A 14,245-nucleotide genomic window follows, 5' to 3' on the forward strand; every position below is an offset into this window, starting at 1 on the left:
CTGTGCTTTGTTTTATGTTTATTTTTTTTTCTGCTTTTTAGGGCCACACTCGCGGCATATGAGTGTGGCTCACCCCCACTGAGCCACGACGGGAACGCCTCTCTGTGCTTCAGACTGGACCTTGGAATCATAGAAAGTCCCTGAAAGTCCCTTTCAAGTATTCTTGGGCTTGATTGGAGTTACTGTATTTGTTAATCACCTCAAAGGATCTAGGTTAAATTTAAGGGGCAGTTCAGGTTTACAGAGAAGCCTCAGGTGTTCTGATGTTTTAGCAAATATTTGAATAGCAAAGAGTGACTCTTCTGTGGGCTGAGAAGTCAAGTTACTGGTTGTCGTCACTGACATTCCTTCCATGGGTCACTGTGTGTGTGACATTCTGATTGACTGGCTGAGTTAAGATCCGAAATTAAATCGTGCATTTTCTGGCAAGGGTAGGCGAGTAGGGTGTTCTGCCTCCCACCTCTCTTGACTCCCGTCCCTAACTGGTCACACTTTCCAAGTGTCCAACGGCAACAAGAATTATAATGTAGACTTGATCTTAGACTTGAAGGGGACAGAGTAAACAATTTCTGATAGATAATTTCTTCTCTCAAAGATGATCGCGGCTGGTGCAAACTATACCACACGTATTCCAGTATTCACAAGGGTGTGTGTGTATGTGTGTGTGTGTGTGTGTGCACATGGAACATAATTCAGTGTTCTAAAGTTTTAGATGATTGTTTTTCTTGTTGGAAAATAGAACATTCATCTGAATCACTTGATTTTCAACAGGTTGACATGATGAAAGAGGCACTGGAAAAACTTCAGCTCAACATAGTAGAGATGCAAGATGAAAATGCAACCTTGGACGGTGGGGATGTCTTATTCACAGGTAGAGTTATCCTTACTTTCTCCTATCTAAAAATACTTCTCATACCTGGCTGACGTTCCCTTGTTTAATTATCGGGGTTTTTTTTAATGACCAAAGTCAGGGTAATTTGTAAAATCCCAGAAAAGCACAAAAGAGAGAAAATTTTAAAAATGACCTTTCATGCAAAGATAATCTGTTCAATACTTGTCCTTTTAGTACCTTTGTTTGTACATATTTGCATAGTTTTAACGTGTTATCAGTGTACACGTGTAATTTATAGATTTTGCATCTACCGTGTTCTTCTGCAGCATTAGTTTGTGGGTTGCATGGCTTTGCATTGTGTGACAGTATATCTGGTCTGTGTTTGAAAGACTCTTAATTCAAGATGTGTCATTTACAAATAACATTCATCCCAGATGGCAAGATAAGTTTAAGTAATTTTCAGTGCAAATTGGTTTGGCTCCATGCCAGATAAATAATAGCAGAACTCAACAAAATACAAACAGCTGATATTATTATTGATCTAGCTGGAATCAGTTTTTTAGTGGGTATAATATAGCTACTAAGGAAATGGCAATTTTAGCATTTAGCCTTTCCAGCTCTTTCGGGTCATACTGTTATTGTTTTGTAAAACCATGTGCTAAAGTCTGGGTCCCCAGGTTCATTCTAGTCAATAAGATTTTTAATTAATTGTGAGAGTTATTTCCCCATACTTGTCAGGGCATAAAGGCCAGTCTGACAGCTGTAGCCCTGACAGCAGAGGCTGGTCCCCGGAGATCGGGGAAGGTGGCCCCAAGCGACGGCGAGAGGCTCCTCGGAATTCTAGCATTTTAGCCGATGCGAATTTTACATGGCGCCCGTGCATGCAGACAGACAGCCGTCTTCCTTTTAGTGTAAAAGCAAGGTGCCATCTAACTTGATTTTGGTATAATTAATGTTTCTGGAGGAGGCATTTTATCCTGGGACATTTGCTCTGTTCCTTGCTTGGGGTCACATACCCATGATGTGATGCCAGCCCCAGGGGCACTCTTTTTGTCATGGGTTTGTGAATGGCCTCCCCTGGAGCTGTGCCCTGTGACACCACTGTCACAGGCAGTGGCCCTGCCCCGGGTTGGTGGCCACACCGCAGAGTCCTAAGGGCACAGAACAGGAGGCCTGTGGTGTCCAAGCCGACCCAGGCATTCTCTGAATCTGCCTGGTAAGCTCAGCTCAGGAGAGTCTTTGGGCCGCATCAATGGCACTTTTCATTCTTTCTCACAGCACAGAACAGCGGCCTGTTTCTCTTGGAAAGCAGGCTCTTGTGAAAAGCTCCTTGTGTAAATCACATTTCGTGGCAATAGAACTCTTTTTTACCAGAACATAGCCAGACAATAAATAACTTGTAGCGGGTGGTGATACAGTTGGAAGAACGACTTAAAACAGGCCGAGTTTAGTTATCTCAGCAGCCGAGCCGCACACGGTCCCCGAAGTCTGGTCGGTGCTACGCCGCAATGTGGGAACCGCTTCCATTCGCCAAAGGTTTCTTTCCCCAGCATCTCAAGCCTAATGTCTTCCCCGCAACTTCCAGTCAGGTCCTAAGCTTTGAGGCTTGCCTAGGACACTACCTGTAAGCTTTTTTTGTTGTAATATTCAGTACTTCCTACCTTAAAAGTTATTGTATTGAAAGCTGAGATAGGAATTCCCTGGTAGCTCAGTGGATTCAGGATCCAGTGTGGTCACTGCTGTGGCTTGGACTCGATCCGTGGCCTGGGAACTCCCTCCTGCTGCAGGCATGCACCCCCGACACACACACACACACACACACACACACACACACACACACACACACAAAGAAAGAAAAAAGGAAAGAAAGAAAACTGGGATATTCATGTAAAATTTTTATCTGCTTGGCCCCTCATTCACACCTAATGTCTGGTCCTGCCTTCTGTTCCTACTTCTCCATCTGATTCTTTTTAAAAATTGTAGAAAAATGCGTATAACATAAAAGTTGCCATTTCAACCATTTTTGAGCGTGTGGTTCAGGTGGCATGGATGACATTCACAGTGTTTGCCAACCATCACCGCTCAGCTTTTAGAGGACGCAGAGCTGGGTAGCAGCAGAATCTGGAGCACTTTCCACGTGCTCGGCCCCGGAGCTTCGTTCATAATTGATCAGGAAGCAGGCCCAGGAAAGCCATTTCCAACTCCAGTTCCACCGGGAATTCTGGCAGACAGGCAGCTACCGCCCAAAACGGTTTCAATCCTGTTTCTCCAAACAGACAACATCGGCCTACCTCTAAGTTCATTTATTTGTTTTGAGGAAATATGGAGCCATTTTCAAAAGCGGTGAAGTGTTTGTGTGCAGCGTAAAGACCAATAATAACACGAACCCTCGGGTGCCCGCGCCCGGCTCCAGAAGCGGAGCTGCCAGGGCCGAGGAGGCCTCCGCCTCCTGAGCTGGGCCTTAGCCGAGCCTGTCTTCCCTGAGCTTCCCCTCGGGACGTGCGTTCCCAGTTCCCTGCTTCTTCCTTCTGCTCGCCTTATAGCTCGGCATGACTGGGGCGATACTGCATGAGCCTGCAGGAGTTTTCCGCCTTCGATCCAACCCGATCAATTTAGCTGACCTTCGTTCGTTGTCACTGCCGTGCGGGGTTCCGTGGTGAGAATACACCACGATGTGTTTATTCATTTGCTGCCGAGGTGCATCTGAGCGCTTTTCAGCTCTCGTTGTTGTCTTCAGTGCTGCGGTGCACGTTGTGTGTGTCCCTAGAGCGTTCCTCTAAAGGGACAGCCAGAAAAGGAATTTCAGGTCAGGGCGTAAAGGCTTCGTTGCCTCAGAGAGATGACTTCGGGGGCCATCATTTTCTTCTTGCATCTATTGATGTGGCTAATCACATTAATTGATTTTCTGATACCAGTGGTCAAAGCTTACACTCCCGGGATGAAATCACACTTAAGATACATTCTCCTTGTGCTGCAGTGGTGCATTTAGTTGGCTAATATTTGTTTTAAGATTTCGTTTCTGTGGCCTGTAATTTCCCTTCTTGTTGTCCTTGTCTGGCTTTGGTCAGAGTTATGCCAACCTCGTGGAAGGTACTAGGAATACAACTGTTCCCCAAATCAGTACAGTTCGTGTTGTGCATGAAGCTCGGTGGGACTTACCCGTAAGCAGGCCCCGTGGGACTGTGCTTTCTTTGTGGGGAGATTTTAAGCAGCTTCTGACTATTGAGGTTTTTCTGAGTCAGTTTTGGTGAGTTCTGTTTTCTGAGACTATCTAAGTTTTATGTATTGGGTTTTTCTTATCTTCTTAATGTCTCTTTTTTTTTTGTCTTTTTGCCTTTTCTTGAGCCGCTCCCGCAGCATATGAAGGTTCCCAGGCTAGGGGTTGAATCGGAGCTGTAGCCACCGGCCTGCGCCAGAGCCACAGCAACGCAGGATCCGAGCCGCGTCTGCAACCTACACCACAGCTCACGGCAACACCGGATCCTTAACCCACTGGAGCAAGGGCAGGGACCGAACCCGCAACCTCATGGTTCCTAGTCGGATTCGTTAACCACTGCGCCACGACGGGAACTCTTCTTAATATCTCTTCTAAGCTTCACCTCAACCACAGCCATGTCCCCCTTTCATTCATGACGTTTACTTGTGCCTTCTCTGTTTTTCTTGCCAGAGGTCTGATAATTTTCAAAGTCCCAGTTTTGGGCTTTGCTGAGCTCTCTCTTTCATGTTTCTTTTTATCTTCCTATTTCTATCTTTATTTCCTGCCTTCGCATTTCCTTGTTCTTGTTGCTCTTTTTCCCTGGCATGTCCAGGTAGAATGTTGTCTCTTTAACTTGGAATCGTGCCTCTTCTTAATGTAAAGCATCGACGGCTGTTTGACTTTCCGTCCACCGACCGCTTCAGCTGAATCTTTTGTTTTGACAGGAATATCTTTGTTATCGTTTATTCCAAATATTTTCTGGCTTTCATTATGATTTAGTCTCTGGCTTATTAGTGGATAGTGATGCTTTTAAAAAACACGTTGTTCATTATTATAAGTTCCTGGGATCCCGGCTCATGGCTGTGGTCCTTGATAAAGGAAAGACTCAAGCCCATCTCCCCTTTGTGAATCCTATTTCAAGCAGACCAAATAAATTGAGGAAAGTTTTTATTTTTAGAACTCTAGCCCGTAAATGCACATCCCTAATAAAATGATGGACCTGTGCAGTGATCCCCAAGGGATGCTCAAGCCTTTGTTTGAAGGCTTGATGGGGGACTTTATAAAGGGGGGATTGGACGATACCACCAGACACACTGACACCTCTAGTGTCACTGAAAGTGTGACAGTCGCTCACATGCTTCAGGGTGTGATGCAGCAGAAGCACAATCTCACCTCTGGAGTCCTATCCAAAAAAAAAAAAACCTTTTGAACAAGAATCTAATTAAGCATCTACCTACACCATCAGTTTACCAAAAATAAAAGGTTAAAGGAAGAGTTTCATGTTCAGTCGGGGGAGTTCCCTTCGTGGCTCAGCGGTTAACGAACCCACCTAGGATCCATGAAGATGCAGGTTCCATCCCTGGCATCCCTCAGTGGGTTAAGGATTCGACCTTACCATGAGCTGTGGTGTAGGCCACAAACGTGGCTCGGATCCTGCGTGGCTGTGGCTGTGGTGCAGGCCGGCAGCTGTAGCTACACCCCTCGCCTGGGAACTTCCATATGCCTTGGGTGTGGCCCTAAAAAGCAAAAAAATAAAATAAAATAAAATAAAATAATAATGTTAGACGGAACACACGGAAGCAGTCAACCACGTCCAGGATGTAGGAAAGTCAGTAGGACAAATGCCCTGGTTTCCTGTGTGACGGAACGAGGTGAGGGCGGACAAGAAGACGAGGGCGCAGTGGTGTGGGAGAAGATGGCATGAGACACGTAAGGACCAAAAAAGAAATTTGATTCCAGCATCTGCATCGTTTTATCAGGAAGGCCATTTAGGGACAGAGGCCAGCAGACAGCCCGAAACAGGGGGCCAACGTACTTTCGTAAGGAGAAGCTTCTCTTTGTGCTTTCTTTTCACCTTAGTCCTTTAAAATGGAAACTGTGTGAGAGCCCTACCGTAAATGTGTTTTAAACAATAAATTTGTTTAAATTTGCTTAATGCAGTAAATGTTTTCCTTAAAAATTGTGTGTAAATCTCATTGGGTGTGATAAAAAAGTTATGTTTATCTTAAGGGAGTTAAGGAAATTTGACTTTTTAACAGTTCAGCTGACTTTCTTTTTTTTTTTTTTTTTGTCTTTTTGCCTTTTCTTGGGCCATTCCTGTGGCATATGGAGGTTCCCAGGCTAGGGGGTCAAATCGGAGCTTTAGCCGCCGGCCACAGCCACAGCCACAGCTACGCGGGATCCGAGCCACATCCGCAACCTGCACCACAGCTCACGGCAACGCCGGATCGTTAACCCACTGAGTGAGGTCAGGGATCGAACCGCAACCTCACGGTTCCTCGTCGGATTCGTTAACCCCTGCGCCACAGGAACTCCTCGGCTGACTTAATCAAGCGAGTGATGCTTTTGTCAAGTGCAGGGCTTGCCCTTGGGTTTGATTTGCACGGAGCGAGTTTTATTAAAGAACAACACAGTGGCGCCTTTGCCAAAACCCCGTCAGTGTGCCACTAGCCGTTCGTGTTTCTGCCTCAGCGTAAGCCACTGGGACTTAGGTAACACCGTTTGACCTAAAGTGTCATTTACCCTCTTTATAAGGACACCGCAAAGTTGTAAAGTCCACCAAGCAAGTCTTTCCACACGGCCGCTCTTCTTATACTTTAGCCTCATGGTCTGGGGAAACTGTACACTGATTTCTCCTGGAGTGTTTCCTCCACATTCTGTATGGAGGTCTTTTTCCAGAGAATTAAGGGAGGGTCGCATCTCTGCATGTAACCCCGCCTCGCTCTGTCTACTCTGTTCTTCGGCCACGACTAGGAGACTCTTTTTACTCAGTGTTTTGCCTTTAGAGAAGAAAAGTGGTAGAATTGCGGAAAAGCCGGATAAATGGGACGTTTCCTTCTCCTAAAGCTTAGTACCGTGCAGGTCGGCGTCTTTGAGGTGTGATTTGACAGAAGCAGATGTATTGTTTTCAAGGTGGCCCTTATTGCTCAGACCTAACGTCAGCGCCAAATTCCCTTCACCCAGACGGTTTTTCAGCCCTTACATCAACGTTAATAAAAAAGGAATCTGACTTCCTCCAGACGGCCTAGTGCTGTTCTTTTAGAGAAAACAGAAACAAAGCTCTGGTGACTTGTTGCTGTTGCTTAATTTCTGGTTACAGATTATTGATGTGCTTATTTCTATTATTTCTTAAATAAAAACTTTATTCTCCTGTTGTGGTAAAATATATATAGCGTAACATTTCCCGTTTAACCACGAGTAAGGACAGTTTGGGGCATTCACCACCCTCGGGCTGAGCACCCGTGCCCAGCCTCCGTCTCCAGCCCTTCTTCACCTTCCCCAGATGACACTTCATGCCCATTAAACACCGACTCCCCAGTCCCCTGTGTCCACCGGCCCTGGCAACCACCCTTCTGGCTCTGTGAATCCGAAGCCTCTCTTTCTAAAGGCGCTCGGTGGGAAGGAGATGTGTGTGGAGAGCGGGCTCAGCGCAGGAGGAAAGACTCTGTGATGCTTTAACGTCTGTTTACAGAGAGAGAAATAGTGTCCCCTCCCCAGTGCCACCCACTCACTGTGTTCCATGACTGTGTTACAGGCAGAGAATTTTTTGTGGGCCTTTCCAAAAGGACAAATCAACGAGGTGCTGAGATCTTGGCAGATACTTTTAAGGTAGGTAAGGATAATTTATGCCAGGCACAGAATGACTGCCTCATAAATATTCATAAATCCATTGAATCAGTATGTATTTCTATGTCGTGGGCTCTGCGAAGTAATTCCGGATATTTGTATGTTTGCCAGAAGTTTTAGAAGCTAGAACTTAGTAAACAGGCTTCCTGGGACCCCCAGCGGCAACCAAGTTAGCACATATGGACGTGGGTTCCTCCCAGCGCATAAACATACAACCAGCCGACGGATGTTTCTGTCACACCTGATGACTTAAGAAAAAAACCCAGAGTCCCAGCTGACTCTGACATGAAATGTGGATTTTTCAGAGTGGAACCAAAGAGCACCGGCACTAAGGTGCCTACTGTGTGCTGGAAACTCTGCTGGGCGTTGCCCCTACATCGTCCCGAGGTCCCTTTGCTCTGTTGCTCATTAGCAGATAGGCTCACGAGACAGCTTAGGAAGAGAGAGGACTCCCAAGAAGCTGTCTTCTCCACAAAGACGTGAGAGGCTCTTATCTGCCCAGGAGCTTCAGACGCATCCGTCCGGAGCAGCCCACTCCAGGGGTCAGCGGGCGACGCTGTGACACGGTTGCGCGTCTGGAAGGAGGCTCTGAACTTGCTCCCCAGACGCGGTCTTCCCTTAAGTGCGATACCCAAACCTGTGGGTCCCAGTTTTCCTCCAGATATTCGGGGGCCCTGGCAGCCTTCAGCAGAGCAAGCGTGTCCTGGGGCGGGTGGCAAGCGGTTCGGAGCGATGGTGCCATGCCGCAGTCCTTCTCTGTGCTGTGTGCGTAGGACTATGCGGTGTCCACAGTCCCGGTGGCCGACTCTTTGCATCTGAAGAGCTTCTGCAGCATGGCTGGGCCGAACCTCATTGCAATTGGATCCAGTGACTCTGCCCAGAAGGCCCTCAAGGTAAGTATGAACCTGCGGGTCTTAGGTTTTCCCAGTTCCGTCTGCGGAGCGGACAGCGAGCCAGGGGAGGGCAGGCCGGCCCTGGAGCTTCTCTGAGGCCCGCTGTCCTGACCCCACGTTGACGAAGGACCAGGCGCCCCTCGCAGGCCTCTCCCTAGGAAGCGCACTCCGAGGAGCAGTTCGCGGGAAGTGTGTCGGTGCAAGGACGTCTCGACGCGGCTGCCGCACAGCCAGGGGTCCTAGGCAGGCCCTGGCAGGCCCAGCCGGGGGCTTCCTCTGGGGGGAAGGGGCGTCCCACCGGCAGAGCCGCCGCGGTGGTTTGTGTCTGCGTCGGGCACTGGGGACCCGCGCTTGTTCCCGTTCCTGGCGTCCTTTCGTGTCAACTGTTTCATGGAATCTTGCAGAATGATTCAGAGCTGCTTGAGTGACTTCTTCATGGGTACCGGAATGCTTACCTTGTAGGAAAGGAATTTCCTCAGAACAGGAAAGGCCAGGGAAATTGTGACGCGCCCTGGGCCCGTCCCTCAGCCAGACGGAAGTGGCGACGCTGCTGACGAGCCTTCGTTGTGCCGTCTCAGGTCGAGGGCTCGTGGCTTCTCGGAAACCAGCACCCCGGGGGCCACCGGACGCTTCCTCGGGGCGGGGGGGCCGCTCTGGGCTTGGCCCCGGGGGGCTCCTGACGAAACCTCGGTGAACGAGGAGTGGCCGGAAGCGGAGGGGAGTCTCCCCACTGTGCCAAGAGCCGGCCCGCGGGGCCCAGGCTGCCGCGAGGCCGGCACTGTCTGCGGCCCTTCCTCTGCCCGAGGCCGGACTCCCTGAAGGGCTGGGACGGAGCCTCCTTGTGGGGAGGGGGCCCCTGTGCCCAGGGTGCCGCCCGTGGCCTGACCCGTGCGGGTGTCGGGGAAGCAGGCTCGGCCTCCCAGGGGCCGAGCTCCCCTGTGCATGATCCGCAGCTTCTTTCAGCAGCTCCCCTGCCTCTTCCTTTTCCCAAACTGCACCTTTCACTGTATTTCTAGGGCCTCGAGCCGCTGTGGCCCAGCAGCCTACCTCAGAATTTGAATTTGGTGGCTTCTCCTCTGTCGCCTTTAGAGAGTCTTCTTTCGTTTCTCCTGGGAGGCTGTGTCCGCTCTCTGCGTGTGAAAAAACCTCTCATGGGCTGTGTGACTCGGAGGGCCTTCCCCTCAGAGGTTAACCCTGGTGTCCGACCCCCGACCCCCGGCAGCGGGGTCGGTCTGCTCACGTCGAAGCGGCTGACAAGAGGGGAGGGTGAAGCTGGCCACCGCTGTGTGTTTGTGTGAACGGAGCAGAAAGCACCTCCTCGGGGCAGACACAGGGACGTACCACCTGCCCTTCTGGGGAAACTCCGTCTCTAACTCAGACTGGTCGCTCATTTAAACAGTCTGGGGGCACTAACAGAACAAACCAAGAGATAGTGTGCGGTTCGCGAGCCCCGAGCTACGGGAAGCGGTCCTGTCCTTCAGAGAAGAGGAGGCTCTGAGATCTGGCTATTCAGAGGAGGCTTCGTGAAGAAAAGGCGGCCCGATGTGGGTCTTGGAGGGGGTGTCGGGGGCGCTGGGTGGAGAATCCCAGGGGAGGCCTCCCAGCCCTCCTTGCTTTAGGGTTCGTGTGAGTCAGTGCTAATGACCCTGCTCACTCTGCTTGAAACCTTCGGGTCAGAAGCTGGAAATAACCCTCACGGACTAAAAGGCCTTCTTCGGAGACTGAATTTTCCGTCGGTGAATGTGCTTCACAAGCCATGGGCCGTGGAGTTGGCGGATGCCTGCCCGCCGTCTCCCTGGCATCAGAAAGGCCTCTTCCCTGGAGCAGAAGCAGGAGGACAGAGCGAACCAAAGAATAAGGAGACCTCCACGAGGGCGCGTCCTCGGGTCAGAAATAGGAGCCTTGGTGAAATTCAGACTTGGTGAACTCAACTGCTTCCTCGAGCATGGTTTTGGCTCTTGTGTTAAATCAGTCAGCAGAATTGATAGTGAGTAAGTCCTACTCCTAATACAGACATATAAGTACCAATATAGGCGGCAGGAAGACGGATGGGCAGGGACAGATGTGTCATTTACGAGAAATGAAAGCACATTGGTTTTATTTTTACTATTTCACACGCGAAAATACTGAGGTCGAATGAAATAAGGCATATTCTCAATAGGATCTCATGGTTCCAGAATGGAGTTTCCTGCACCCCAGTTCTCCGCTCAGTTGCCCAACCCACTCTGCACCATTTTTTTTTTTTTTTCTGTTGGAAAGCCTATTCTTTTTTTTTTTTTGCCTTTTCTAGGGCCGCACCCGTGGCACCTGGAGGTTCCCAGGCTAGGGGTCTAATCGGAGCTGTAGCCACCGCGCTGCTCCACAGCCACAGCCACATGGAATCCAAGCCACATCTTCAACCTACACCACAGCTCTCGGCAACGCCGGGTCCTTAACCCACTGAGCAAGGCCAGGGGGATTGAACCCGCACTCATGGTTCCTAGTCAGGTTCGTTAACCACTGAGCCACAACGGGAGCTCCGGGAAAGCCTGTTCCGATTATTTCACCATGAGTCCACCGCGAAAGAGCTCGTTCTAGCCAAGCTCCCTCTTGCTCCTCCCATCTCTCCAGCTATCACCTCTTCCCATTTTTTGGCTGGTATCAGGATCTGACCTGTTTCAGGGACGATGTGAGTTTGGTCCCAGATACCTGCTTTTCCTTGGTAAATCTTGATGTCTCAGTCTTGCCTCTGTAGAGGAGCCACTTGGGCATCTCTCTGAAGGGTGTGGCATTTAGATGGCGGTGGACTGCCCCTTCCTGTGGCCACGGCCCTCGGCTGCCCCTGTGGCTGAGCGCTTGCTTCCTTTGGAGTCTGCAAACGGCGGCGTCTTACATATTCACTCAAAGCGCAGAGCCCGAGCCTTGCTGCGTTTGGAATGCTTTGTAATGCGCGACAAACGCTTAGTGGTTGGTGAAGTGGGTTCCTCTGGAGAAACCATCCTACCTGCCGAGGCTGTGGTAGGTTTAATAGAGTATGCGCTGTGTATTTAGATGAAGTCGTCCCTCTGGGATGACTTTAGAAATTCCCTGCTGAAAAGCCCAGGGCACGCCTCCCGCAGGCTGCCTGACGCAGGCAGGACGAAGGGCAGACGAACGGAGGAGCTGGTGCTGCTGTATTTTACCGTCGAGGTGGCCAAAGTCCCGGAGGTGAGATGGATTTGAAATCACGGAGGACGGGATACCAAGTCTACCACGAGCTGAGCGAAGGTGCCTTTAGAGCAGCCTGCCTTCGCTGCAGTTTTTCTCCCCCACTTTGCCTTGTTCCCTCTGTGCCCTGGGCACCCGCTTCCCTGTCCTGCTCCTCCAGCTGCGGAAGGAAGCGCTGTGAGTAATTAACTCCTGCGCAGGCCCGAGACCTCCTGGTACACTTCCAGGAAGACCGTGTGTTTGCTCGAAGGAGGTGAGAGCTCCACAGCTGGAACCTCTGCTTCTAAAAAGGATTCGAGCAGAAGTCAACCTCCAGATAACACATGTTCTGTTACCCCTTCCTTTGAAGTTAAAGGAGACCCAAAACTTCTCTGGGCTGGTCGCCGTCGGAATAGTGGTGATTTGGGGAAAGAAGGAGTCAGGGCCTGGCTCTTATAGCATCTTGTATGTTACACTTTAATTTTTAAAGTTTAGTAAAAGCACATGTGTCATATTGTTGGAAGCGGGCTACGATTTCCTTACAGAAATAATTCTCCGGGAGCTCAGTCCGAGTCTCCGACCTCTGCTTCACCTTGCGTGGCATGTGCCTGTCTTTTCCACAGGCCAGCCTGTGGGTTTTTTTTTTTTTCCTTTTTTCAACTAAGCGGGGGGGGACTGAAACTTTGTACCCCTTGACCAACATCGCCCCCCTCTCCCCGCCCCCGTGCCTGCCGGCCTTTGTAAACTTTCAGTGTTTAATTGTCCTCATGCGTCAGCAAAGTGGGGGAGGGAAAACGACAAGATAAGGGGTCCGTGGGCACCAGATCTCACTCTTTTTCTAGATCCATGCCAAATTCGACTTGCTTTCCTGGAACCGCCTGGATTAATTAGATGCTGTCTGTCACAGGAGGACAGATTGTAATTCTCGCCCCTGAGAGGGACTCGCAGTAGAGATCTTGACTTTTTATTTATTTATTTAACGACCACACCTGCGGCATATGGAGGTTCCCAGGCTAGGGGTCCAATCAGAGCTACAGCTGCCGGCCTACACCTTAGCTCACAGCAATGCTAGATCCTTAACCCACTGAGTGAGGCCAGGGATCGAACCCACGTCCTCATGGATACTAGTCGAGTTTGTAACCACTGAGCCAGGGCGGGAACCCCTTGTAGTAATGGTTTGTAGCTCAGTCTCCTGGGTAGCAGTCTGTCATGCAGCCAACAGGAGGGAAAAGAAAGTCGGAACCAGTGGGGGGTGACGGAGGAGGGAGGCGCTCTGGGGAGCAGAGGCACTTAGCTGAAACTTGCCCGACACTCAGCAGCCCTGGACGCTGTGCCCTAGCTGCGCTCAGAGCTCAGGGGCCGTGTGGTTCTGACACACTGGGGGCCGTGCCACCTGCTGGCACACCCTTTCCTACCCTCGCCCCACAAGGTGCCCAGGTACTTCTCCTTTTGGCATCTGCAGTTTGATGTAATGGCCTTTCTTTTATTAGTAATTCTATTCTCTTATATCCCAATGAATTACTGTTTAAGAAGACTTTTAGTAGAAGTGCCAAAAGGAGGTGACACGAAAACCATTATGAAAGCACCCCTCCACTTTTTGTCTTTGTCGTGTAAACGGAGCTGAAATAGAGTCCATGGAATTCCAGTAGATGTATAGTTTTAAATTAAAATGATCGTCATGCCTTTGAGTTTTTATCTACTTCCTGAAATAAATTGCATTTGTGAGATTCCTGGAGTACGGGCAGGGCTGCTTGCTTTGCGATGACTGGGTCTGCATGGGATGCAGTGTGTTTTTCTTTCGACTGACTGACTATAGAGTAGAGGTCACTCAGCATTTCCTCTCATATTGACTCAGCTTCAGCATTGATTTTTATGTCCAAAAATGTCCATGGTATTTTATAGGTGGCCTTATAAAAATGCAGATGGAAAAACCCTCGAAGTGTTTGGATTTTGTACGTTTTCTCAGTCGCCTGGAATTTCCTTTAATGACAACTGGAACAGCAGCAGCCCAAACCAAAAGACAGAATGAGAGCGAACAAGTTATCAACAGGGTGATTGAAATGGAAAAATAAAGACTTTGTGTTTTTAGTTGTTGTCCCAGGGAATTAGTCTGTAGCCACAAGATTCCCCACTTTGGGTCTCTGCTATGAAAGGCAAATTGACAAAATCCATTGCAGGTTTAATTGAGTCATTATCGGGTTGTCTGTTCTAGTTGCACTGGATCCACTAGACAATAGTTTTTTAAAAAACAGTCTACCAGGCCTGAATTAAGAAATTAAAACACAAAACCACATAGCCTGTTGGTAACAACTGTTTATGCTGCTTTTCCTGGCAGCAGTTGCCTTCTCTGACAGTATTCCCAGAGCCGTGTGCCAACAAGGCCGGGGTGGCCAAATCAAATGCTTTGGCGTGATAGGGCAATAAATAATCCGAAGCCGTGAGACCAAAACAGCCTTGCTGAGCAGCAGCACTAGTTCCAAGGCAGGAAGGAGGCAAAACTGGCCAAGTAGGAGAAAGGGAATAATAATTTTT

At 49.5% G+C, this 14,245-nt stretch overlaps 1 protein-coding gene across 10 annotated transcripts in view; it reads left to right on the forward strand.

Moving 5' to 3' along the window:
* The window catches only part of DDAH1 (dimethylarginine dimethylaminohydrolase 1), a 132,140-nt gene that overhangs the window by 93,720 nt on the left and 24,175 nt on the right, over nt 1-14,245 (forward strand). For 4 of the 10 annotated variants that reach the window (XM_021090342.2, XM_085024228.1, XM_013980506.3 and 1 more), the window contains 3 exons: nt 772-871; nt 7,564-7,637; nt 8,429-8,548. In XM_021090342.2, the coding sequence (XP_020946001.1) occupies nt 772-871; nt 7,564-7,637; nt 8,429-8,548 (294 nt within the window). Of the gene's footprint in view, nt 1-340; nt 647-771; nt 872-7,563; nt 7,638-8,428; nt 10,870-12,725; nt 13,647-14,245 lie in introns of those variants that run through there. The other 6 variants (XR_014844938.1, XR_014844940.1, XR_014844941.1 and 3 more) reach the window with 4 other exon arrangements.

The sequence above is a fragment of the Sus scrofa genome, chromosome 4 (genome assembly GCF_054392235.1).
Source record: "Sus scrofa isolate SSC_HxYL_T2T_F1_AM1 chromosome 4, Sscrofa_HxYL_maternal_Yorkshire_Landrace_v2.0, whole genome shotgun sequence".
In the NCBI taxonomy this organism is placed as follows: Eukaryota; Metazoa; Chordata; class Mammalia; order Artiodactyla; family Suidae; genus Sus; species Sus scrofa.